General features: G+C 37.8%; 1 protein-coding gene across 1 annotated transcript in view; it reads left to right on the top strand.

The window, feature by feature from the left end:
• Nucleotides 1-26,119, top strand: part of SLC35F1 (solute carrier family 35 member F1) — a 244,521-nt gene that overhangs the window by 97,838 nt on the left and 120,564 nt on the right. Inside the window, exon 2 of the mRNA XM_058173110.1 lies at nt 22,001-22,176. Within this exon, the coding sequence (XP_058029093.1) occupies nt 22,001-22,176 (176 nt within the window). The remainder of the gene's footprint in view (nt 1-22,000; nt 22,177-26,119) is intronic.

Genomic DNA, 26,119 nt, shown 5'->3' with positions numbered 1-26,119 from the left:
GAATTTTGATTCTGTGCCTTTATACTATTTTCCCCTTGACCTTTGAGAGTCATCAAATTCAGCTGACTTGAGAGAAAAATAGGCTAGTTGATCGAAGAAACAATACTTTGGGTGGGGGTGTGTATGTGCAGAGAAATTGATTCAACAACCAGATATGTAAACTACAAGCTGTTGATTAGAATTTAGGAGCAAGGTCTCTTTTGCTCAATCAACCCCAAAAAAATAATTACATTGACTTGGCAAATAATAAGTATTTTATCTTTAGTATTTTATTTAATAGATTCATCTGAAGGGTATGATGCATTAGTAAATGTTCCTTTTGAAATTAATTGTCTTTTAAAAAGAGCATGAATTAATTCAAGACTGTTTAATGACTTGCCAGAATCATTTATTTTCTAGCAGAGATTTGCAATTTGTATGTTTGTTCAGGCACACCTCACCAGGGAACTTCACTGGTATCATGTACAACATTCTTCAGAGTAATGCAATATGAATAGAAGGAATTACTAAAGCTTTGAAAACTTCTCTATTGAGGCATTGGTGAGGAGCCTTAGTGCAGATTTCTAAACTGATTGTACTTTCATTTAAATGCAGTATTTATTTTCCCACATGGGAGATGTTCTAGTAAATGCTGTAAAATAACTGCAGTTTTTAAGAGGTGTATTCCATGAATGAAGTAAAGACCTACTTTACTTCATTCATGGATGAAGTAATGAAGGCAAGATGATTCTTCTAATTTAATGAATGTTGATTGTTCTTCATTAGTTTCATGTTTAGAAAGGGTGCAGAGGCTATGGGGCAGAAAGGTCTGTCATTCATGGCAAGCAGCATGAAGCAGAATGTTTGTCACTCTGTATTGTAGCCATTGAGGCCAAGAATTGAGGACCTTTGAACTCTGGTTGTGGAGAAGACTCCAGCAAGTCCCTTGGAGTGCAAGGCGATCAAACCAGTCAGTCCTAGAGGAGATCAACCCTGACTGCTCTTTAGAAGGTCAGATCCTGAAGATGAAACTGAAATACTTTGGCCACCTAATGAGAAGGAAGGAGTCACTGGAGAAGAGCCTAATGTTGGGAAAGATTGAGGGCAAAAGAATAACGGGACGACAGAGAACGAGGTGGCTGGATGGAGTCACTGAAGCAGTGGGCATGAGTTTAAATGGACTCCAGAGGATGGTAGAGGACAGGAAGGCCTGGAGGAACGTCGTCCATGGGGTCGCGATGAGTTGGACACGACTTCGCAACTAACAACAACAACATTGTAGCCATCAAATCTTGTCTTCCATGGTACGATGTAGGTTAAGGAGAGCTGAAGTCATAAAAATTGCTGGAAAACAGCTACTTTGCTGCTTAAGCTCTCAGTTTCTAGCATTTACAGCTTTGTTTAGGGTGGACTAAAACTATAGGGAAGGCTGAGATACAGATACATCCTTAAGTGTAAGGTACAGAAGAACTGTACCTTAAATACAGGTAGTCCTCGACTTACGACCACAATTGAGCCCAACATTTATGTTGCTAAGTGAGAAACATGTTAAGTGAATTTTGCCCCATTTTACAACTTTTCTTGCCACATTTGTTAAGTGAATCCCTGCAGTTGCTAAGTAAGTAACACAGTTGTTAAGTGAATCTGGCTTCCCTATTGACTCTGCTTGTCAGAAGGTTGTGATGACCCCAGGACACTGCAGATTGGAGTCAGGTTGTCCAGCATCCGAATGTAAATCACATGACCCCAATAGGAGTGGGTTCTATTTACCTTTACTACCAGTTTGCAATGGGACCGCGCACGCGAGCGAAGCGAGAGCACGTGTTTCTCCGCATGCGCAGAAACTTCCTGATGATGTCCAGGTCAGTGGGCGGAGTCTCCCACCAGTTTTACTACCGGTTCTTTTGAACTGGTCCGAACTGGGCAACCCACCACTGGACCCCAAGGATGCTGCAACAGTCATAAGTGTGAAAAATGGTCATAAGACATTTTTTTTCAGTGCCATTGTAATTTCAAACTGTCATTAAGTGAACTGTTGTAAGTTGAGGACTACCTGTACCAGACAAAGACAGCATGGTAAAAGTAACCTTGGATAAGCCCTTAGAGTGCTTGCCGAGATAGGATTCTCAAATAATTAAGTTTGAATGGGAATATTGTTGAAGAATCATGCAATATTATATGCTAGCATTTGCTTATGACAAAAAGGTATGCATATCCATATTGTGGGACTTTCCTTTCCGGTTTGTTCAAATATTAATGTACAAGCTTAGGTCATGGGTGTCCACAAGAGCAGCAAGCTTTGGGCAACTGACAACATGAATTTAGTGATGTCGTGAAGCAACTTTCATACTTGCATCAGACATCATTATGCAAATATCTCATTGGGCTGTTTCTGCAGTAAGATCATGATGCAAGTATCATTTTGACATCATCATGGCTTGCTAAGAACTCTTGTGTTCGGATACCATGGATGAATGTAAGAACATAATATTTCAAATTATTGAAATATATTTAAAACCACACTGTGCATGATAAAGTCTCTTAAGTGGAACTCGTGGAAAATATTGCAATCTGTCTTCTAGTTGTCCAGTGGAAACAGTATAGAAAGCAAGTGTTTGATGCAGTGCGGAACACCTGCACTTCAATTTCTTTTCTGTGTTGTGTTTTGTTTTTATGGTTGTTCACTGCCGAAAGTTGCTGGTTTGACATGGGTAGTTATTAATTGAATAAATAAAATAAATATAAATAAAATTTTCAGAGATAAACTGAACAGGAACTTTACCATTTTTAAAAAAGTTCTGGCCCTCTTTTCTGAGAAGTTCATTTCTCTTCAATTTTTGTTCTTGAGCACTAAAAATTAAATCTATGGTTTCTTGCTCTCTCCAATTTGATATCACCTGAAGATAAAAACTCATATTTAGCTGCTGAACAAAAGGATTTATATAGCATTTGGCACTACATATCTTTCAGTTGGCATGAGGAAGTCTAGAATTATAGAGCCTGACTATAATCCCAGAGTCACTGAGGTGAGATGAACAGTGTAGAAATTTAATAAATAATTGAATAATGTCTAGATCTGGGTTGTAAAGGCCTATAATAATCTATGCTATAGTTTGGGGAGGGTGGAGATTATTTTATAAATAATCCATCAATTTGAACTACGTTGCTTCGTACTCTAATGTAGTTCAGGATAAATGATGAAAACTCTTGAAGCTGTGTTTTGTCTAATGAAAATGAGACATGTATAGTGAAGCACTCAGTACTTCGTCATATTTCACTGCTCTGGTTTGTTTTTGTTTTTTACGATGCAGCCGTGCTTCTTTTAAGCTGGGAATGGCTTACTCTCAGGTAAAACAAAACATGAAAAGCTTTTCACTGGAAAAGCTGGAAATTGCACAATGTGTTGAGGCAATCTAATAAGCATATGTGAGAACAGATGTGAGATATGAATACAGCACTCTTCACAGAAGAAACATTGGCATTGTAATTACCTCACTTATGAACAACAGTTGACAATTTGGGACTAAAAAATGGGTTGTTAGATTTGATCTTATGATTTAGTTATTAATCGTATTTTATCCACTATTACTGTCAGGGTTTATTTTTTGTTTATTTCTAAGCTGAGTTTTTCTTTATTATATTAACGTTTGGATGCTGTATACATACCTAGGAAATGGGAGAAAATGCTTGCAGTCAGTTTAAGTCACATTAACATTTCAATTATTATAGCAAGCATAATAAATATGGTTGGTTGGGATACCCGAGGATTAGACGGATGCAGACCCAATGTGATAGAAGACAGGTGTAAACTAAATCCACTTCCATGTTTGCAATGATTTTCATTTAATGTTCAATTGACATTTTCACAGCAATGACAATGTGTAGAAATATTTTAATTTAGTTTCTGTGCCTCAATATTTACTCTGGAAAAGGAATATTTTCTCCTGTTTTCAGTATATTTTAGTGAACATCCAGCAGTTAATGGCAAACCAAAAATGAGGAATGTTTGGGACCACAGAGTAAATTCTATGGTCTTTAAAAATATTCTATCTTGCTCTGATGACTTCAGTGGGAGAATATGGGAGCTAGATGGCTGTAAAATCACTCAAGCTCTTTGCATATGGAAGGATCTGGATTGTAGCCAAATACAGTGGGGAAGCCTTAATTAATGCCTTAATTAGGGCATTTCATTTGACTGTCACTATATCCAGCCCTTCATTTTTTGTATTCAACAACCACATAATATTTGTAGTTTCTGAGCATGATGAATCGCCTGACATGTGTGTGTTTGTCTGCGTGTGTCTGTGTGTGTACACACCATGCATGTACACATTTTGACTGTTTCTGTTAGAACATGTCACCTCAATTTGCCATTGGAGTGAATTGTAGGTTCTGTAGATGTTTTAAAGGAATGCAGTTTTTAATGTTTGCTTTATACATCTAAAGGCAATTCAATGTATACTTATCAAGCAGCAGATTTGAAGGTTTTTTTTTAAAAAAAACAAAACCTGCAATTTTTCTGTTTCTCTTTTACAACGACCACACCAATATTTACATATACAGATGGGTACTGAATCCAGGCACCCTGGAAATGTATGTTAACTTTCTGAGGTTAGTGTATAACTCACCCTTCTACAGTTTTTTTTCAAGTGAAAATACTGTATATGACCAAAAAACTTGAAATGCTTATCAATAATGGATAAAAGTTGATTTTGTTGAAATATTAACTGTGCTACTCAGTTAGGCCAATGTCTATGGCTGTACTACCCAGTTAGTACAGTCAATATCTCTATTACGTTTTTGCATCTAAATTGGGTTACAATCACATTATTGGAACTTGGAATTCTCCTCTTTCTCATGGCCCCCAACTTGCTTCCTTTCCCAGTTTCAAAAGAATGTAGAGAAGAAGAATAGGGACAGAGAAAGGACTATAAGTAGGTTTGAATTTTCTAACACATTTGGGAAGTATTTAATCTGGTTGAAAATATGCAGTCTTGGTGCTGGTGCTGGTAGAAGTAGTGTTAAGAGCACAAGTTAATATAAAGGAATTTAGGTACCTATTGTTTGCTTGATTACATCCCGGGTGTGCAGTAATTAGTGGCTGAAAGGAAGGGACAAGTTATTCAAGAAAATGCTAAAAAAGAGCACACTGAACTATTCTGTAGTTTGACAATTCGACAGAAGTGGGGGGGGGCATTTAAAATGGGCTTCCCTTATTTAGCTTTTTTAAAAAATTGCCCTTTAAAATTACTAGTTTAGCTCAAGTGAAGTGGATGTCAAGCCCTATGCATTGAATTTTTTTACTCCTAAGAGGGTGCTGATCTATTCTCAGCCTTTAATTTTGCTTCCTTTGTGGCAAGTATGTCAAGTGATGTGCTATAATTAAGAAACAAGAGATGCCAAGCTTCATATTTCGAGATACAGCAGTGCACCCTAGAAGGCATGATAAAGATTTTGATTTTCATCTCCCAAGATAATTCTGTATAATTGTTACAATGCAGTATTGTAGATGTCTTCTACTGTTGTTTTAAAAGAGAGGGTTTTTTTCCATCTCAAAGTAACATAGGCATAAAATTTGCAAAGCACATGAAGAATAGTCAATGTATTGAGGAGTGGGGAAGAAATAATTGATTGAGTTTTTAGTTTCTTTGAAGGATACTTGATTATACTAGTATTCTTACACTGATAGGTATTCTTATACAATATAGGAAGATATGAATGGCATGGAATCTTCTGATCGTAAGTGAAAATATTTCTCCTTATGTGGTAGGTTTCATTCTGTGATCGTGTATAATGTTGAAGCCATTCACATATTACTCAAACATATATTTTAATTTGCTTTGGGATCTCCCTTTTTTTTACCCCCATACAACCCTGTGAAGTTGATTTGGCTGAAAGACATTGAAACCTTCGATAGGTTTCCACAGTTGAGGGTGAGCGTTTCTAGTTATGATTCAATTTTAGCTGAATGAAGTTTTTAAATATATCACACAAGATTTCAGTAAGATTTTAGTATTCCTGAGATCTTACTAGGTTCCATGTGAGACATTGCAATCTTGTGAGAATTGGCTTTAAATAAATTTCAAGCATTTTTATCTGTTTAATTTTTTTTAATTAATTAAACTATGTTTAATTTTGTAGAGTAGGCATTTGTTGATGTAGCTTGCTACACTACACTCTGCCAGGATTCAGCGTTACATAACTAACTCTGTGAATTGGTGAGCTCATACAATTTGTTTTTCTTAATCAGCAGGCCCTTATCTCACATAAATGCAGCTTTTTAATCTTTTCAGAATATTCCCCAAAGATGCTCTATAGGTTGTGTCAGCTGCTCAGTCAAAAATATTAATTAAAAAATCTCTTTGAGTTTGCATACTCCCCTGGGGATGAATAAAGCGATGTTCTGGATTTCTTTCAAATTCTTGCTTAATGCTAAGAAGAGGTTCACACCCTCTTTCTAAAATGCCAACCATAAACTGCAATTGCCAATTTATTATAATGATAACTACATCAACAGGAAATGTAAAGCCAAGTTGAAACAATGGAGGTGCGGGTGGTGGTGGTGCTTGCTTCAAGCAAGCAAGAGTTGTATTTGACTTCACTGCTCAAATGAGGTGGGAGGAAAGAAGGTGTAAGTCATTCTAGTTTAAGGAAATGGGTTCATGGAGCTTAAATATTGAGTATATCTGGGATGTACTGGTTCCATTTATTAAAATGTAGACGTTGGTCAAAACATCTTTTAGAGGTTTGGTTTGATTTGACTTGAAACGATGCCAATACATTACTTTTATCAAATCTGCAATCAAAGGGATTACACTAATTGGGTGTTGTAGCAATATACTGTTTATCACACACTTCAATTGTCCCTAAGCCTTTGATGTGATCCTTACATGCTGTGGCTTTCTATTAGTGTCAGTAAAACAACAGGCAAACTGAAAACATGTTAGCTTTATTCTCCCTTGTAGATGACTTGGTGGTCCAAAATGGAAAGTAGGCCAGCCTTAGAAAGGTTTAAAAAGGTTTCCGCTGTCCAGTTGTGACAAACTCAAAGGGGGCAGTTATTGTTGTTGTTAGTTGCAAAGTCATGTCTGACCCATTGTGACCTCATGGACAATGTTCCTCCAGGCCTTCCTGTCCTCTACCATCCTCTGGAGTCCATTTAAGATCACGCCTACTGCTTCAGTGACTCCATCCAGCCACCTCATTCTCTGTCATCCTCTTCTTTTGCCCTCAATCTTTCCCAGCATTAGGCTCTTCTCCAGTAAGGCAGTGCTCATCTCCAATTCTCAAATAAGAGAACCTGCATTGTCTGAGATATATTTCCATCATTGTGTGGCCAGCATGAAAATACTGAATGCAGTAATCTTCCCACCAAAGCAGTATCTATTTATTTACTCGCATTTGCATGTTTTCAAACTGCTAGTTGGCAGGAGCTAGGGCAAGTAATGGGAGCTCACCCCATCGCATGGTGCTTAGGTCTTAAACCTTGTTGGCTTTCCAGCTGACAAGCAACTTAACCTCTGAACCATCGTGCCCCATTGGTTAGCCATACCAGTGGGCAAATCAGAGACTGTTAGGCAGGGATTATTGAATGTCTCGTAATCTCTCCTAGGGCCGCTGAGCTAGCGTACTGCCTTTAGAAGTTGGTTTTTGTTATATAATATGAAAGAAGGAAGCTCCCACTTTATATACTGGCTGCACATTGTTTTCGGCCAACCCTCCATGGAGAATTTTATCTGGACAGGAATTCACAATCTAAAGCATGGATGTCAAACTCAATTGTGTCACATGACATATCGTGACATATTGTGACATTTTTTGCCTTTGCAGTGCCGGGTTGGTTATGGCTTGCATGTGATGCATCTGGCCAGCCGGCTGCCAGTTTTACACCCCCGATTAAAGTGATTATTGCCTACATTAAAAGTTTCAACTTTCTTAGGGCTGACTCCTCTGCCAGTCCTTATTATATTGGGTTTAAAGCTTTTACTGGGAATTGAACTCACAGATGTCCTCACTTCAGACAATTGGATATAAAGTACATTAGCTTCACATGCTGGCCAAATCTTGGTGCTATATAAATACTCTTAAGATGGGAATACAGTATGTTCCAGCATCCCAAGGATTTGTGTGGGATGCCCCGGAACTCACTGCTTTGTTTTTATTTTTCATTTGTTTTTATTATCTTTTCAAACCCATGGCCTTTTCTTTGAACAGTAGAACACCTTTCTTAGGGTTACAGCACCCTCTACTGCTAAAGAAAAATATATGACATTTTTTAACAGATAGAAGAACAAGAGGCTGCAAAGTGATTCTTCTGTTAATCCCAGAAACTCTCTGAAAGTGAGTTGGATAGTCTCTAAATTTGACAAATAAAATTAAATAAAATTTGAGAAACCTTGGGGAATTTGTAAGAGCAAAATAAACACCCTAAACTTCTGCAGATATTCATGTAAATGCTCCAAAAGTTTTGGAAAATAATCAGCCCTTTTGGGAAGGGATATTAATGCAGTATTTTTCATCCTGGGCACCATTGTGAGGTGTGGTCTTACAATTCCCAGAATTCCTCAGCCAGCATGGAAATTGCTAGTACATTTCACATATTTGGAATTGAAGTCCACACCTGGAAATTGGTAAGATTGAGAAACAATGTTTTAAGAAGTATAACAGGAGTTTTAAATCATTATAATTTTAGATATTGCTGAACTTGATGCCGAATTAATGAAAAAAAAACAACCCTTCCTCCTTTCTCACCAGTTATGGTGCAGTGCCAGACATGCCTATAATTCAGTGTCTATGGCAATATATTAATTAATTTCCAATTCCAGGAACAGAAATGCATGTAGTCTAATTTGATTGTGTGCTTAAAATATGTTAGTTGTAGTATCTGGGTATCCTACTATTCAAAATGTATTATTTTGCTGCAAAAATCTGAGGAGAGAGATTTGCCTAATAATTGCAGGATGCAAATTATGTTTTGCATTATTCATTACGTTCCGGTGGAAATAACCAGTGGCAGGTTTTAATAATATGTAGAAAAAATTATGTTACAGAGCCGCTTCACCATGGTCTTCCGTCAGAAACACTTTTCACCAGATAAGGATAAATGTTCACTCGTAATACTGGTAAATCTTGGAACACGCCCTATGCTTCAATATATAGCTGCATACATACACACACACGCACACACACACACACGCACGCACACACACACACACGCACACATATATATATATATAGAGAGAGAAAACCATACACGTACAAAAATACACACACAGAGAGAAAGAGAAAGGGGGGACCTTCTATATTTTGAACTATAACTAGATTTATGCATCTGTGAAACTGATCTACTCATTGTTTGAAGAGGAGAAAAAATACCTTTTTCAAAGTTATTCTTTTGTGTATCAGATAGCACCTTAAGGAAATAGAAATAACACATGCAAGGTTACTTTTTAAAATGCTGAAAGATGACATCATCTATTGGCTTTACATCTGAGAAAAAAGGTCTCCTGCTCCTAATATACACTGGGTGGGGTGGGGTAGGAAGAAGAATACTGCAAAACCACTTATCTTACTAAAATATACTCTAACATCGTTAGGCAATATTGTTATGCCATTGCTCTTTATTTTTTTAAAAAAACAGGGCCACCATTTTCATTTCTTGAAATATGAGAAGTGGTTTAGAATTACAGAACTAATATAGAACTTTGTGTGTATTCTGGCATTGTTTTGCAATCAACTTTTAGAATTCTGTAGGAAGCAAAATGTCTTTTTCCATTCCAACCAATGAGTTGGATCCCAAGAGCCTGAGAACAGAAGAACAATTCAGCAGAAGCTATTGGTTATTGATTCCACTCATTACATAATTGAGAATAGGGTTTGTGAGCACATGAGAGGTTATGGGAGTGGATTAGAAAGACAAGTCTTCCTTGTTTTACTTTACTTTACTTAGAACTTTGCTGATGGAGTTCCAATGAATTTTCTCTTTGTTGCTAGTCAATTTTTATAACAAATCCTACAAAATTCCAATAAATATATACAACAGTATTTTTCTAGTTAATAGGCATCTTTTTAGGCCCCGATTATTTGGACTGGGGTAACTTTTTATCAGTGTTGTACCTAGAGAAATGATTAGGGGAATGTACATATTAAAATAGTGGAGGGCTATTCAGCAAAGCAGGTGGGTTTAGGATAACTTGCCATGGCCAACTCAACCATGGCCAACTCGCCATGAAACAATTCATCATGACCAACTCTCCGCAGGACAACTTGCCATGTAACAAGAGTTACACTAATAACTCTTGAAAAAATGGTGAAATAGAATCATTAAAGAAAGGATGCCAAAGAAAGGGCAAAGTGAAATGTGAATGACAAAAATTAAAATATTTTAAAATTTATTTTAAATAATTGAATTGTCCTGCGGTGAGTTTTCCCATTCCAAAAGTTGGCCGTGGTGAGTTGTCCCATTCCAAAAGCAGGTTACCAATGTGAATAATAGAACCAAAGTTTCTTCTGGCTATGTGAAATTAGTCATTGAAAATTTGCTAACTGCATCATAGTGAAAAAAAATATGTATCTTGTGTGTGTGGATTTTATTCCTTCTGATTATCACATTTCTTCTGCCTTTACGGTGAATAGCAAACATGAAGTAGCTATTGGGTTATTGCTGAATTTTGTTATAAAGTTAGAATGCTGTGGAGAACATTTTGGCAATATCTGTGGTTGATGCCTTGATGCTGTACTTTGAGAAATTTGGGTTCATTCATAAGAGTATTTGAAGCCCTGGTTGGTTGGTTGGAGTAACTAAGGGTGAGGCTGCTTTCTGATCTTTTCACAGTGAAATTACAGCATTACCATATGCAAGCTCCAACAGTATATTTCAGAATGTCTGTACAATTTGCATTGGAATGTACAGTAAATGCTAAAGATTTTTTGTCAAAACAAATTTATATCGAAAACTCAAATTTTGATTTAATTTGGAAACTATGGTCAGTTTTGTGCATAGATGTCTGCCACCTCTGAGGTTCAAATTTATTTTAACCCTGAACTGCTGCCTAATCCTACCCATAGAATGTATTGAGACTTATTTCTGGCAAGGTTTACACTCTAACTCTACAATCCTAGATATAGGCATTATGGCTGCTATCTCCCACTCTTGTGTTCTCCAAATGTGTTGGGACTACAACTCCAAATCTTCTAATGCTGGTTGACAGTTTGAAATTTTTTTATTCCAATATACCTGGAGAGAGCTAGCTTGTCCTACGGCCTAAGTCCCGTAGAATATAGAGGTTCAACGTAATTATCTGCCTTAACAGTGTAGCAAGCCTGCTAAAATTCTTTTGACAAAGAAGTAGGGGACGTTATTAACAGAAAATGCACATACTTGCCTTGGAAACTCTTGTGGGTTTGTAGGAAGAGGAAGGTGATAATGGTTGTGTTCACAGTGCATTCTTAACTAGATCTGTTAAAAACTAGCCCTACATTTGCATAACTTGATCTATTCATGGTTTAGTATGCAGTATGTATCCAAATCATTTAGTTCATCATATGGTGAAACCAGTAAAATGAGTTATTCAGAACTCAAAATAAGTGTAGCATGAAAACTGATGATGGTGAAGATGATGATGGTGCAATAATCTTAATGCTCATGCATGAGGGTACACCTTTATTTTCACCCTACCATACATCAGTGAGAATGAGGAGAGACAGACACTGGACTAGAGTCAGCAGTGAGATCCAAGGTCCAGAAAATACATTTGAGTTTCTTGAATGTATGAATGAGAAGAAAAGAAGCTAAATAATAAAGTGAGCTTCTTTAATAAAAACATCAAGAATTGAACAAGGATGATGATGTGGCTCACTAAATGAACTGGCTCCCTCCCAATCAGCTGTTGACATGACACTGTTCAGGGCGTTTCCATCCCTTTGTGTTATTAGCTATTATGGCAAGAGGGAATTGGCTATTGGCACTCTGGAAAATGTCCTTAACAATATTACGAACTACTCAATGGGGGGTTCAGATTGCTTCCCATATGAATCAAAAGCTATGCTTTGTAATGCCCACAATTTGGATGGGCTGGAACCTATAGGAAAGAGTCATTTCATGAGGTGATTATGAGTTGATAGACCTTAATTTTTAAAAGCAACATTTAATATGCCCTGTTTTCCCCAAAATAAGACATCCCCTGATAATAAGCCCAATCGGGCTTTTGAGTGCATGGCAATAAGGCCAAGCCCTTATTTCAGGGTTCAAAAAAATATTAGACAGGGTCTTATTTTCAGGAAAACACAGTAGCAAAAGTAGGGAAATCTTTCAGGAAAATTGTCAGATGTGAATATTTTAAAAAAACAACAACTGTTGGCTGATTAATGAAGGCATTGCTTCAGATTGTGTTTACACTATCTGTAAAGAAATATTGAAAATTCAAACAGTGCACAAACCCAAGCATCACTGTAAATCAAGCAATCCAACTAAACAGTTAAACATTAAAACCAAGTTTCTAAAGGTTGTAGAATGGCTTATGTGTGGCATACAAATTGACGGGAAACTTCTGGCCTGCCTTCTAAATTTTTCAGGGGAAGTAGATTAGCATTAGGGAGCGTGTGTGTGTGTGTGTGTGTGTGTGTAATCTTCCATTCCCAAGAAAAGCAGATGCATCAGAAGAGAAGCTGAGGTGATAACAAAAGGCCTATATCATTGAAATAGTTTTAGCAAAAAACATAGTTTAAAATTATTTAAGTAATTACTTACCAATTTCTTTTTTTAAAAAAGTCAAAGGTCTATTTGACATGTTTCAAGAAAGAAATATTTTGATTCTAGTTTCTTAGTTTTCAAGCAGAAATTTTACGGTCATATAATTTTCATTTTTTATACAAAGATAATATTCTGAGTGCTCATTTGACAGATTCTTAATGGGAGATCAGAGTAGTTTATAAGGTACATGGGAGCTGAATGTGGAGGATCTGTTCCATCAGTGGCTTTTGTTGCATGGGGAGATGACCAGAATATCATTCTCTGCATACGTTGATTCAGGGCCCAGATTGCATTTCAGCACCTTGACTGTATTAGAAAAGATTGAGAGACCAAAGCATATATGAATTCAGTTGGTTTCACTACCAGAAAAATTGCATTGAAATGACATAGAAAATGCAAGATAAAATGCTGTTCTCTTGCAACAGATTATCGTTATATCATATCACAAGAGCTGTAGTGACACAGTGGTTGGAAGGCAGCACTGCAGGCTAATTCTGTTGACTGCCAGCTGCCAGCGTCTCACCGGCTGAAGGTTGACTCAACGTTCCATCCTTCTGAGGTCGGTAAAATGACCCAGATTGTTGGGGGCAACATGTTGACTCTGTAGACCATTTAGAAAGAACTGTAGAGCACTATGAAGCAGTAAATAAGTCTAAGTACTATTGCTATTGCTACTTGGGAGAATGAATTTGTTTCCCATGTGTTGTTCTCTTTCAGAGTAAGCATAGAAAAGTAAGAAGTAGTAACAAATAACGCTTGAGATAAAAATAAACAACTTTATATAGTTTACACCAGAGGTCTTCAAACTTGGCAGCTTTAAGACTTGTGGACTTCAACTCCCAGAATTCTCCAGCTTGCTATGCTGGCTGGAGAATTCTGGGAGTTGAAGTCCACAAGTCTTAAAGCTGCCAAGTTTGAAGACCTCTGGTTTACACTAATACTGCTCACCATATCGTGCTTACTTTGCAAATCATCCTTGATTCTATCACATCACTTCACATATTGTATTTTGTTCTCAGACTTCTCATCTTTCTCTTTTTCAGGCTCCATCCAATCACTAATTCTTGGTCTTCCTTCATATATTTATTTTGCTATTCAGACCTCATTTATTCTTTTTGTATAATAAAATAGCTTCAAATTATTTTTAAGTTATTTGTTTGATTTTTTTACCCCATCTTTATTAATTGGTAAACATACATAATGTTCTTTCCTCCTCCCATTTTCCCCACAACAGGTGTGGTGAGGTGGGATGAAAGAGAGTGAGTGAGTGAGTGAACGGCCCAAAGCCTTCCAGCCAGATTTCATGCCTAAGGCAGGACTAGAACTCACTGTCTCCTTATTTCTGGGCAGCACCTTAATCTCTGTATCAAACTGGCAGTTCTTCTATTGTATTCTGTCTCGTATTTCAGTCCATATTCGTTCAGCACTCATTTATTTTGGCCCTATGTCTTTTAGCACAATAAATTATTCTCATTGCATTAATCATAAATTTGCTTTCTACTGATATACCCAATTCTATGTTAGAGACATACGCAGGTATTTTAGAATCTTTTGACAAACATTTCATTCTTTGCAACAAATTCCACTCTATTTTTTGCACCTTCATTTGCATACTTTAAAATATCCCCATTTCTCCACTTCAATAAATATTCTTATAGAAAGTTATCTTTTGCTCTAGCTTTTTTATATAATATGGGCTAGCTTTTCCATTATTTTTTATATCATTTACAATTGTTCGCCGCAGTTTCCCTGCAAATCACAACTGTCTTGGTCTTTCATGTATTAATTTTCAGACTGATATTCCTTGTTACAACATACAATTCATCTAATATTTGTTGCAAATGATTCAGGCTCTCAGCCAATAACCTATCTTCTATGTACAGAAGTGTGTACACATTCACATTTACATGCACAACTAATAGATCTCTAACATAACAGACATACATTTATCAATAAATACATTTCACAACGAAGGGACTATCACATTCTTTTCTTACACCCTGTTGAATTGTTTGGCCATTTGCTAAGCATTTGATTAAAAACCAATTCTTTATAAATTTCTTCGCTTTGAAAGAGTTAATTATCTTCATTTTCAAATGTTCAGATAAATGCTTAGAGCAGCATACTCATTTATCTGCTCATGAAAGCAGATAAAACAAGAGTCATAATCAGAGAGTTGAGAAGGCTCAGCAAGCTGTAGTGACACAGTGGTTATAATGCAGTATTGCAGGCTAACTCTGCTCACATTGCCAGGATCCTTTGATCCTGACTGGCTCAAGGTTGACTCAGCCTTCCGTCCTTCCAAGGTCAGTAAAATGAGGAACCAGATTGTTGAAGGCAATGTGCTGACTCTGTAAACCACGTAGAGAATGTTGTGAAGCACTGTGAAGTGGTACATAAGTCTAAGTGCTCTTGCTATTAGAGTATTTGTTCACCAGTAGAATTGTCTCCACACCATGTAAAGGTTGTATCAACTTCAATTCACTTAGGAGTCATTGAAATATAATATTTAAGTATGGATGCCTAAACTTTTGTATGCAACTTGTTAAGGGTAAATCTGGGTTCAAAACCAAGGTTGTGGACTGTTGAGCAGAGTACCCTACGCATGAAAACGACTGAGACTGGTTGTATACAATAACAGTCACTTGCAGACAAATTGGGGTTTGATATTCCTTTACTTTTAGGGAAAAGGCAAAGTCATAGTCCAAAAACAATTCCAGGTCATACACATATAAAGTCAGTCAGTCAGTTTTCTTACCAATGTAGACTTGCAAAACAAACAAGGTCTTCTTTCAGTTCAGTTCAGTTCAATACACAACAGTCAGTATCTTGAGGAATCAATAACTAGCCATGATCAAGCAACGATCATAAAGCTCAAATATACAGTTGCAGCATGTCATTAGGTTACAATGTTGTAGTGTCTCTGTAAATCCCCCCACAAGCCATAATTTACTTTTACCTTTTATACATTGGCTACAGAGCTCAACCAATCAGGATGCTTGCATGATGCAGCACAGCCTTAAAGCAATATCATGCCTTTCTACAAACATACATAGTTAGTTTATATATTGCCTGGCCAACTAGTTAGGCAAATAACAATTTCCTGACACAACTGTTTTTATGGTCATTTTCTATATTAGTACTGTATACTAATACATGCTGAGTTTATTTTTGATCTGTGCTTCACACCAAATATTTAACAAAAGAAGTTATTTCTGTAGAATGAACACTTTTCAAGTACAAAACAGCAGGGTTTATTTGATAGTCATTACCTGCTACTTGACATTATCGAGACAAATAGGAAATATATAAAGCTTGTTCAGACTGAATCAGTCCATTCATCCATCTAACTAACTATATTGACTAAGCTGGAATGGATCTTAAAACCTTCAACTGTCTTATAGATCTGTCTTGCAATACCTGAAGTTCATTCCTTGTTTATCCAATTTATATGCTACAAAATCTATATTGATTCATCGGGCCCTCTGACTGGCGTTTACATCAAATCCTACTTCTGGCAACCTGTTATTTTAAGGTAGATAAGAAAGATAGATAACCACTTCAGCCTGGGAACTCTGGGTTTTGAGAACAGTTGATCAATGCAGTCACGAGTTGGCCACCACTGGAGTCTCTCTATTCATAAAGTGGCCTTTATGGAGGACATTGTTAGTGTCCATACAAAGTTGCCTACATAGAATATGAGTGGAAAACATGAGTGGAACAAGAAGGATAAAAACATGTTAGGACAAATGTCACAATATGCAAGAAAAAAATAGAAATAGCAATAATATATGAAAAATTTAAAAAATGAACACCAATAAAGACAATGTATTAAGATACCAATATTTTGATTATACTATTATACAAAGTAAAACCTGTTTTTTAAAAAAGGCTAAAATGTATATGGATGTTGCTGTTGTTAGTTGCAAAGTCATGTCCGACCCATCACGACCCCATGGACAACGCTCCTCCAGGCCTTCCTGTCCTCTACCATCCCCCAAAGTCCATTTAAGTTCACGCCAACTGCTTCAGTGACTCCATCCAGCCACCTCGTTCTCTGTCATCCCCTTCTTTTATTGCCCTCAATCTTGCCCAGCATTAGGCTCTTCTCCAGTGAGTCCTTCCTTCTCATTAGGTGGCCAAAGTATTTCAGTTTCATCTTCAGTATCTAAAGAGCAGTCAGGGTTGATCTCCTCTAAGACTGATCTGTTTGTTCGCCTTGCAGCCCAAGGGACTCGCAGGAGTCTTCTCCAGCACCAGACTTCAAAGGCAGAGTTCAAATATATATATGTGTGTGTATGTATGTATGTATGCATGTATGTATGTATATGTGTATTCAGAGTGTCCTATGGAGACCTAACCTTAACATTTCAACACTTCCCATGCCCATCATGCATCATTTTAATTTTGAAAGAAAGAGCCTATTTTGAGCCTTGAGGCATCACTAGACTTAAAAATGACGTTGGTCCCTGGCACCTTATTTTGCCAGTATGTCAGCTTCCCATTTTTAAAATTATCTTTAATATCGAAAGTTAGATGAGGTCAGAATCTGGTGCTTGCCAAAGAAAGTCTCTGCTCATGTAATGTGCCCAAAAGGAGCATGTGGGAGACTTCTGGTTTAAAGGATCAATCTTGAGGTATATTAACTGGCTCCAATAAGCTCCAGCATCTGAATGTTTGACATTGGAACTTAGTTCCATAGCTCAAGAAATATTTTTGTGCTGAGCCTTTGGAAATATCAAGCGGGTGCCTTCCTATCTTTTATTTGAACTTCTTATTTCCCCAAAACATAAACTCATTCAGACACCTACAATTTAAACTCTATTAAAAGAAGGAAAACAAGTTCAGCACTCTGTGTGTGTGTGTGTGTGTGTGTGTGTGTGTGTGTACCTTTTACTAAGACTGTTTCCCTCACATGTGACAAGCCTGTAATAAATTTACCAGATTGTCAAAAACTGTCTCACTGTACTGGAAAGCCAGCCTGTATGGGAAAGATTTATCTCGCTGCCTGAGGGAAAACTGATGAACTGGAACCATTGTTTTCTTAACTTGTATCTAAAATTGAAGAACCATATTTCCTGTGAATTCCAAGCTTATCTTTAGCTCTTGTTAAATTTAACTTTGCAGTTGCTTAATTTATTTTCCTCAGTATTAATTCAGTACAATAGGAATGTAAGATGCGGTTAATATAAAGAATTGTTTGTTGAGTTTGGAAATTCGGAAATGATTTATAGATTTAATATTGGGTTTTGTTCATCTTATGTCTTGAAGCACTATACACACCTGCTTTATCTATATTATGTATCTTGCTTCTGAAATTGCTGTGTTTAAGACATAGTTATGGGAGGCAAGCAGTTTTTAAGCATTATAATTAATTTAGAATCTAGTCATCAGGGGACAACTTTGTATGTCACCATCAGAAATTGGTGATTGAAGCCATCTCATCAGTTGTTAAAATCACAGTGAGAAAATGCAATAGGAATACTTGGTAAATCTCATGAGTTTAGTGGCCTTCGTATCAAGTTTGAAGCTTCAGCTAATTTTTCATTGCTTCAAATACTATTTCTGCATAAAATCTCACATGCTAAAAACTTGGTTAAGAAAGTTCTCAAGGATGAAAGAAAAAATTATGGAAACCTCCCCCCAAAAACATATTTTCACAGGGCATAATCTTCCTTATTAACAAAAGTAATACTTGTGGTCATTAAATCAATACTACTTATAGTGTGGAACTAAGGGCAGCTCCATGTGTGATGTCCACCACATTCATGCACCTGTACAGCAGTTTAGCTAGTTTAACTCCGACAGAAGTATAGTTTTTCCATCCAAGCATTAAAGCTCTGTTGATGAGCATGTGTAAAGAGATTCTTTTCCCGCTGGTATAAAATCTTTCTTTACTTTGCCTTACAGTCTCTTTTTACCCTGAAGAAATTTTGCCCTACCATCATGCCATTTTAAATTGAGCACATGGATGGTAATTGAAAGGTTGGTAACTTCCCTGAATTCAGTTACTTTCCATAACATCAACCATGGTTACAGAGTTGGATAATGGTTCAGTATTGCTATTTGCTATTTGTCTCCTCCCTGTTGCTCAGCTGGGAAGATGCCTCATGTGGTGTTCCTTGTATTCTGAGATTGGCAGTGATATAGATGAACATAGGTTGGTTTAAAAATGACTCTGGAGATTACAGAGTGAAAACTCTGATTGTTGTTTAAGGTAAAGGTAAAGGTTCCCCTCGCACATACGTGCTAGTCGTTCCCGACTCTAGAGGGTGGTGCTCATCTCCGTTTCAAAGCTGAAGAGCTAGCACTGTACAAAGACATCTCCGTGATCATGTGGCTGGCATGACTAAATGCCAAAGGGACATGGAACACTGTTACCTTCCCACCAAAGGTGGTCCCTATTTTTCTACTTGCATTTTTTATGTGCTTTCAAACTGCTAGGTTGGCATAAATGTAATTATATTTATATATTTATAAATATAAGGTACACTCAAATTCTGTATCTCACAGATATGAAAAGCGAAGTATTTCACTGGGTTGTCCTATCAGTATCAGTTCTACAATGCTGCTTTTGTAGGCTGGCACCATTCTGATGTGTTAGAAAAGAACACTCATCATTTTCAGCCAGAAGTGCCAGTAATGGCAACTCAGTGGTGGTATTCAGCCAGTTCTATCTGGTTTGAGTGAACTGGTAGCGATGGCCATGGGAGGCTGTGCCCACCCACCCAGACATCATCATGTCCCATTTTTGATGCTCTGCGCATGCACAGAAGGTTCTGCACATGTGCGGAGGTGGCACATGCGAACAAAGTGATTGCGCACAATCGCACTTACATTTGCGAACCTGTAGAGAAGGTACGTGAATACCACCCCTGTGGCAACTGACTGGGGGAGATAGTCTTGAAGAGATAAGGTTCTGCTTCCAATGAACACAGAGTTGAAGGTCAATGTAGCCCAAGGCCCAGCAATAGGGATGAAATCCAGCAGGTTCTGACAGGTTCTGGAGAAATGGTAGCGAAAATTTTGAGCAGTTCAGGGAACCAGCAAATACCACCTCTGGCTGGCCCCAGAGTGGGGTGGGAATGGAATTTTTGCAATATCCTTCCCCCAGGAGTGGGGAGAGAATGGAGATTTTGCAGTATCCTTCCCCTGCCACGCTCACCAAGTCATGCCCACCAAGCCACACCATGCCCACCAAGCCACGCCCACAGAACCGGTAGTAGAAAAGTTTGGATTTCACCACTGCCCAGCAACCTATAAGTCACGTGAGGTCTCTGAAAATGAACTACTGAAGTAGAGTGACAAACAGTTGAATTTCAGCAAAAGGAACCTATAAATACCAAATCCAGGGAAAGTGTTCCCCAAAAGATAAACCTCTTTTTTGTGAGTTTTAATTATGCAACAATTACATTATCAAGCAACATAGTATTTTGTCTATGCATGGTGAAGGAAAATACAGAGGATTTACCTGAGATATGCAGTGTGTGTGTGTGTGTGTGTGTGTGTGTGTGTGTGTGTATGTGTGAAACACAATCTTAGTTTGAAGTGTTCCTTTTAAATCTACTGAGATGCAATTTGATGAGGAATACAATTGATGATCCATTAGATTAAAAATTGAGTATTTGAGGTGCATTTTTTATAATATTAAATCTCAGTCCATTGGCAGAATAATGGGGTATACATTTTACATGGGTATTCATTGTGATGTTGCTACTCCATGTGTCATAACGTTGCTCAAAAGGTAGACACACTTTGTTACCAGGGTGAAACTTATAGACTGAGCAGATGTCTCTGTGTATGGATTCTTTAAAAAATTAATATAAATCCTGCTGACTCTTCTGATCACATGGCCCTGGGGAAAATGATTCATTTTTCATTCATTTCATGTCAATGTAGAGCTCACAGCTCTTTAACTTTTCATCAGATCTTGATCAACATTAATTAACACAGGAAATCTAAGCCACACCCAGAGAACTTGTAACTTGGCACGTATGTTCCTCTTGGCTTCTAGGTGCTCGCTAAGAAAGGATTTTTCGAAATGACCATCAGATCATTGGTATTTCATATACAGTATTATATTCACATGCTAAGGTAACAGGTAACAGTAACAAAGTTGGAAGGGACCTTGGAGGTCATCTAGTCCAACCCGCTGCTCATGCAGGAGACCTATACTAGGGATTTGAACCACTGACCTTTCTGATCGACAAGCTCAGTGTCTTAGCCACTGAGCCACCTAGCCACTCTGATGCTAAGGAGCTAGACATCCTACTTCCCCTCCCCACCTGAAAAGAACTCTGTTCCACGTGCCAGTTGCCTTATGTTCTTATCATACCGCTAAACTCGGAATGGGCGTGGCCAGCGTGTGACTTATCTGGCCTGCAGGCTGGGACATTCTACTCCCCCTTCCCCTCTGTTCCAACTGCCAGTTGCCTTATATTAACACGCCCTGATGCTACGGAATTACACATTCTACATTAAGTTTCAGGCTTTAAGTGTCAATTTATCATGCCTGATCACATAGTTTCGTAGTGAAGCACAGGCATACAGCTAATGTAACAATAAATGTCCCAGCTTACTTCACCATTGGGAGTAGATCTCCAGTTTATTTTTCTTGCATGTTTAATGTGTGTATATGTGAAAGTTCTCAATATTCTCACTTTCCAAGGTCTACTTTGAGAAGTTTGTAAAACACTGATATCATGAGTTCCATTGGTTAGATTCGGTTATGTGATCATGCTGCCATTTTTTCTATTTTCGCTACTATTGGCTTCATGATGTTTTATGAGTAAAAAGGAAGAGTTCTCTTCCTTTTCATCCTCATTGCTTCTAGGGCAGGGGTGTCAAACTCGATTTCATTGAGGGCTGCATCAGGGTTGTATTTGACCTCAGGGGGTCAAGATGGCCGTGCCCAGGGTGGCCATAACCAGCTCGACATCACTCGCTGTGGGGGCACCTGTGGTGGCCTGAGCGCTCTTCCTGAGGCCTCCTGCAATCCTCTGCCAGCAAAAATGGAGCTCAGGACGGCTGCCTAAGGCCCTCCCAAGCTCTGTTTTCATTGGCAGAAGCACTGTGGGCCAGTCCTTTGCTGTTTCCAGGATGGTCCCACAGGCCAGATCTAAGCTCCCCACAGACTGGATCCAGCCCCCGGGCCTTGAGTTTGACACCCCTGTTCTAGGAGGGGACAACAAAGGGAGGGAAGTAATTATTCTACCAATGGCATCTTTGGCTGTTTTAACAAAATGGTTTCTCTTGTCTTGTTTCTTTTAGGGAGCTCCTGTTATCTGTAGCTTTGGGGCAAGTCTTATCCCTGCTGATCTGTGGTATTAGCCTAACCAGCAAGTATTTGTCAGATGATTTTCATGCCAACACTCCTGTCTTTCAGAGTTTTCTGAACTACATTCTCCTATTTTTGGTCTACACCACAACATTAGCTGTTAGACAAGGTAAGTGGGGTTTGCTACCTCTATATGGGTTATTATATCAATTCCCGAAATTGTCCATGGCCTCATTTTTTCCTTTTTGCCAATTTTGGTCTTGTTATGTAACAAATTATCCTATAAAATAACTAGAGTTGAATTTTTAAAGGCAATAAAATGATATGCTCTTTCATCCAGGAATAGGTTAATAATTACCAAGGTTTAAAACCACCATTACATGTTTTGCTGGCATAAAGTTCTCTTAGAAGAAGAGACTTTTGATGGATATAACCCTTACAAGAAATTCTTATGATGTTGTAAGAGTTTGTAGATTATCTAAAGAATGAATGAATGAATGAATAAATAATAAATAAACAAATAAATAAGTGATTGCTCAAGAGGTTAAGTCTAGAATGATACCTGAAATGATTTCTCTGATTTCCTGATAAACAAGGGAAATATTTTCATTTGGACTTTGATGTTAATAAATAGAATTCTATGTGTATGGATTTTCCTCTTTTTCCCAAAATTCTTGATGGTCTAAGGCCCACATCCAGTATAACATGGGAGCTGCAACTGGAGATGAGAAAGACTGGAATTGGAAGAGTATTCTGTTTATGAGAACTCCTTCAAGGCAAGCCAGGCTTTCATCTTCAGATACTTGAATCAAGCTGTTTGCTGATGAGATGCATTTGTATCCCTCTCTTTCTCTCCCTCTCTCTCCCTTTCCCTCTCTCTCGCCCTCCCCCTCTCTCTCTTCCCCCCCCCTCTCTCTCATCTGTCTATTATTTTTATCCATCCATCATCTATCATCCATCTGTCTGTCTCTCTGTCTCTCTCTCTCTGTCTCTCTCTCTCTGTCTGTCTCTCTCTCTGTGTCTGTCTGTCTGTCTCTTTCTCTTTATATACATACATACATACATACATACATACATACATACATACATACATACATCTTCCCTGGTCCAACACTTTAAAGTCACAGGACATGATATTGACTTTAAAAAGACCAGAACTATCGCCAAAACTGAACACTTTAACAACAGAATAATCAGAGAAGCCATTGAGATAGAAAAACGCCCACACAGCATGAACAAACGAGATGACACCTCCCGCCTACCAGCCATTTGGAAACCCGCCCTTATTGACAAACGAGTCCCTAACACGAGGAATGACACCAGACCCACACTCACAAGGTCCACACAGGATGTAACCATTGCACATCCACCCAGAAAGCAGACCCAAACCCACACTGATCATGAAGCACGACCAAGGACCAGAAGCCAGACCGCAGCTGCAACATTAGCCATTTCAAACCCCTCCAATCCATACATGCAGCAGACTGACACCCACTATGAAGATGTAGCACGACCACAAAGCCAAACAACAGCTATGCAGCTCACCAGCTCAAATCCCCCTGCAGCACAGACTAGACTGAGCACAACCAAGCCCCCACCAACACAGGACACACCCCCAGCCAATCAGAGCACAGAAAACCCCATCCAATCAGAGCACAGCCAAGCTCCCACCCAATCAGTTCAAACCCCACTAGCAGTTAAAAGGAAGAAACAGCTGCGATCACACATTGCTCCCAGAAGCACGGTTGAAGCCTGAAGATGACGAATGAGACTTCGTCGAAACGCCGCCAAGACATTTCCAATTTTACACGGAGAAACCTCAATAACCAAAGACCTATATATATATATATATATATATATATATATATATATATATATATATATATATATATATATATATATATATATATATATATATCACAATTATCTACCACAATGTCCTACCTGTCAGTGACTACTTCAGCTTCAACCACAACAATACACGAGCAAATAATAGATACAAACTCAAGGTAAACTGCTCTAAACTTGATTGCAGAAAATATGATTTCAGTAACAGAGTGGTCAATGCCTGGAATGCACTACCTGACTCTGTAGTTTCTTCCCCAAACCCCCAAAATTTTAAGCTTATTCTGTTTACTGTTGACCTCACCCCATTTCTAAGAGGTCTGTAAGGGGCGTGCATAAGTGCACCTGTGTGCCTACCATCCCTGTCCTAATATTCCTTTTTTACTTACTCTTTTCATGTATCCAAATTATGTTTATACTTTTACCTGTTATCTTATATAAGATTGACAAAATAAATAAATAAATAAATAAAATAAAATAAAATAAAATATCTATCTATCATCTATCTATCATGTCTATCATTCTCTTTAATCTGTTTTCTGTCTTTTAGAGAAATCTAAATATTTCTCTATCTACTATTATTTAGGATTATATCACTGCTTTGCAATATTATTACAGCATTACTTGATATTAATCCACATAGCTTCTGTAGCCTACTTTGTCATATTTCATACTACCATTAAGTGTCCCACAAATCTAAAAAGCACCTCCTTATATATGAAGAACCGGAAGTAAGAATGAAGCATGCATAAAAACCTAGTTTCTTCTAAGAGCAAAAATGCACATGAGTGCAGAACCTCAAGCCAACTGTGGCCGTACAAAATTATGGGTCTGGGCCCTAATAGCTATAAATTTGCTGCCAAATGGTACATGACAGAAAGCAAAAATAATTAAAGACAGAAGAAGAAAAAAACCCAGAAGGGTATGGCTAGCTGATGAGAACTAAAAAGCTTGAAATAGCTATACTAAAAACACCCATATTATTGGCAGAGCTTGCTTTGTCCAAATACTTAATTACCCAGAATTTCCCAGAATTTTATGTAATCCAAGGTAAAAAGCACTGTATTTTGACAATTCGTGATTATCTGCAACTTATTTTACTGCAACACAAGGAAAGAATAATGGAGTGCATAAGCAAAATGTTATCTTGCTATTTGTTGGAACTCCTTTTAATATATAAGTCTTCAGTTTAGCATTTGGCTTCTGTGAATTATTTGTTTTTCTTCTAAGAACTTACAGATGCTTCCGTCTCTGTGTTGTCTATAAGCAATCAATGCTTCCTTTCTTTCTGGTTAATTTCCAGTGGATAAATTAATGTTAGTTTCCATTCTGTTCCTTTTGTCTGGCTCTATAACACCAATAGGAAAGATTGTTACAATTGTTACAGAAATAATTTGCAGTTCACATTGAATAACAATCATCTTTCAGTTCTTATCAGCCTTAATTTAAAAGATGCTCCTTTACACTTGAGATATATAGCCTACACTATCTAGATCCCACTGATATGGCACAGAAATGGACCTACAGAGTTAGCAGTAAGGATTTTGCTTGTTGACTAAGTGCAAAGATGGATTTTTGGCAGATTTCCAAACCAAATTAGGTGTGGAGCAAACTCTCAATGGCTTAGCAATATGTGATCAAATGAATGCTACTTATCCATGTAGACATATTTGCACATATGGAAGTATAATCTTTATTGTTTGCTGTTTTGTTTGATGCACAATATAAGTGGCATAACTTCATAAAATTTACAATATTTATCAAATCAAGAGTCCTCTTTTGGCTCATAAAAAGGTAGGTTCCCCTCGCACATATGTGCTAGTCGTTCCCGACTCTAGCGGGTGGTGCTCATCTGCATTTCAAAGCCAAAGAGCCAGCGCTGTCCAAAGACAGTGGCCGGCATGACTAAATGCCAAAGGCGCACGGAACGCTGTTACCTTCCCACCAAAGGTGGTCCCTATTTTTCTACTTGCATTTTTTTTTAATTGAAAGTTTTACAATAAAATTTTTTCCCATTACATCCCCCACCCTTCCCCCACCCACCATCACCCCCTCCCCCACCCCATCCTACCTGGACTTCCCAGAGCAGAGTACAAGGTATACGATCTAACAATCATAAGCTAGAATACCCTAATTATCCATAAATTCCCATCCCTCCCCTAAAACCTCAACTCTCCTTCTCCATAAAAAGAAACCAAAAAAGAAGGAAATGTTCATTCATAAAATATTTGATGTCTCTTCATCCAATAATTGTTCTAATTATAGTC

The sequence above is a fragment of the Ahaetulla prasina genome, chromosome 1 (assembly GCF_028640845.1).
Source record: "Ahaetulla prasina isolate Xishuangbanna chromosome 1, ASM2864084v1, whole genome shotgun sequence".
In the NCBI taxonomy this organism is placed as follows: domain Eukaryota; kingdom Metazoa; phylum Chordata; class Lepidosauria; order Squamata; family Colubridae; genus Ahaetulla; species Ahaetulla prasina.
This window is presented reverse-complemented; position numbering and strand designations above follow the sequence as displayed.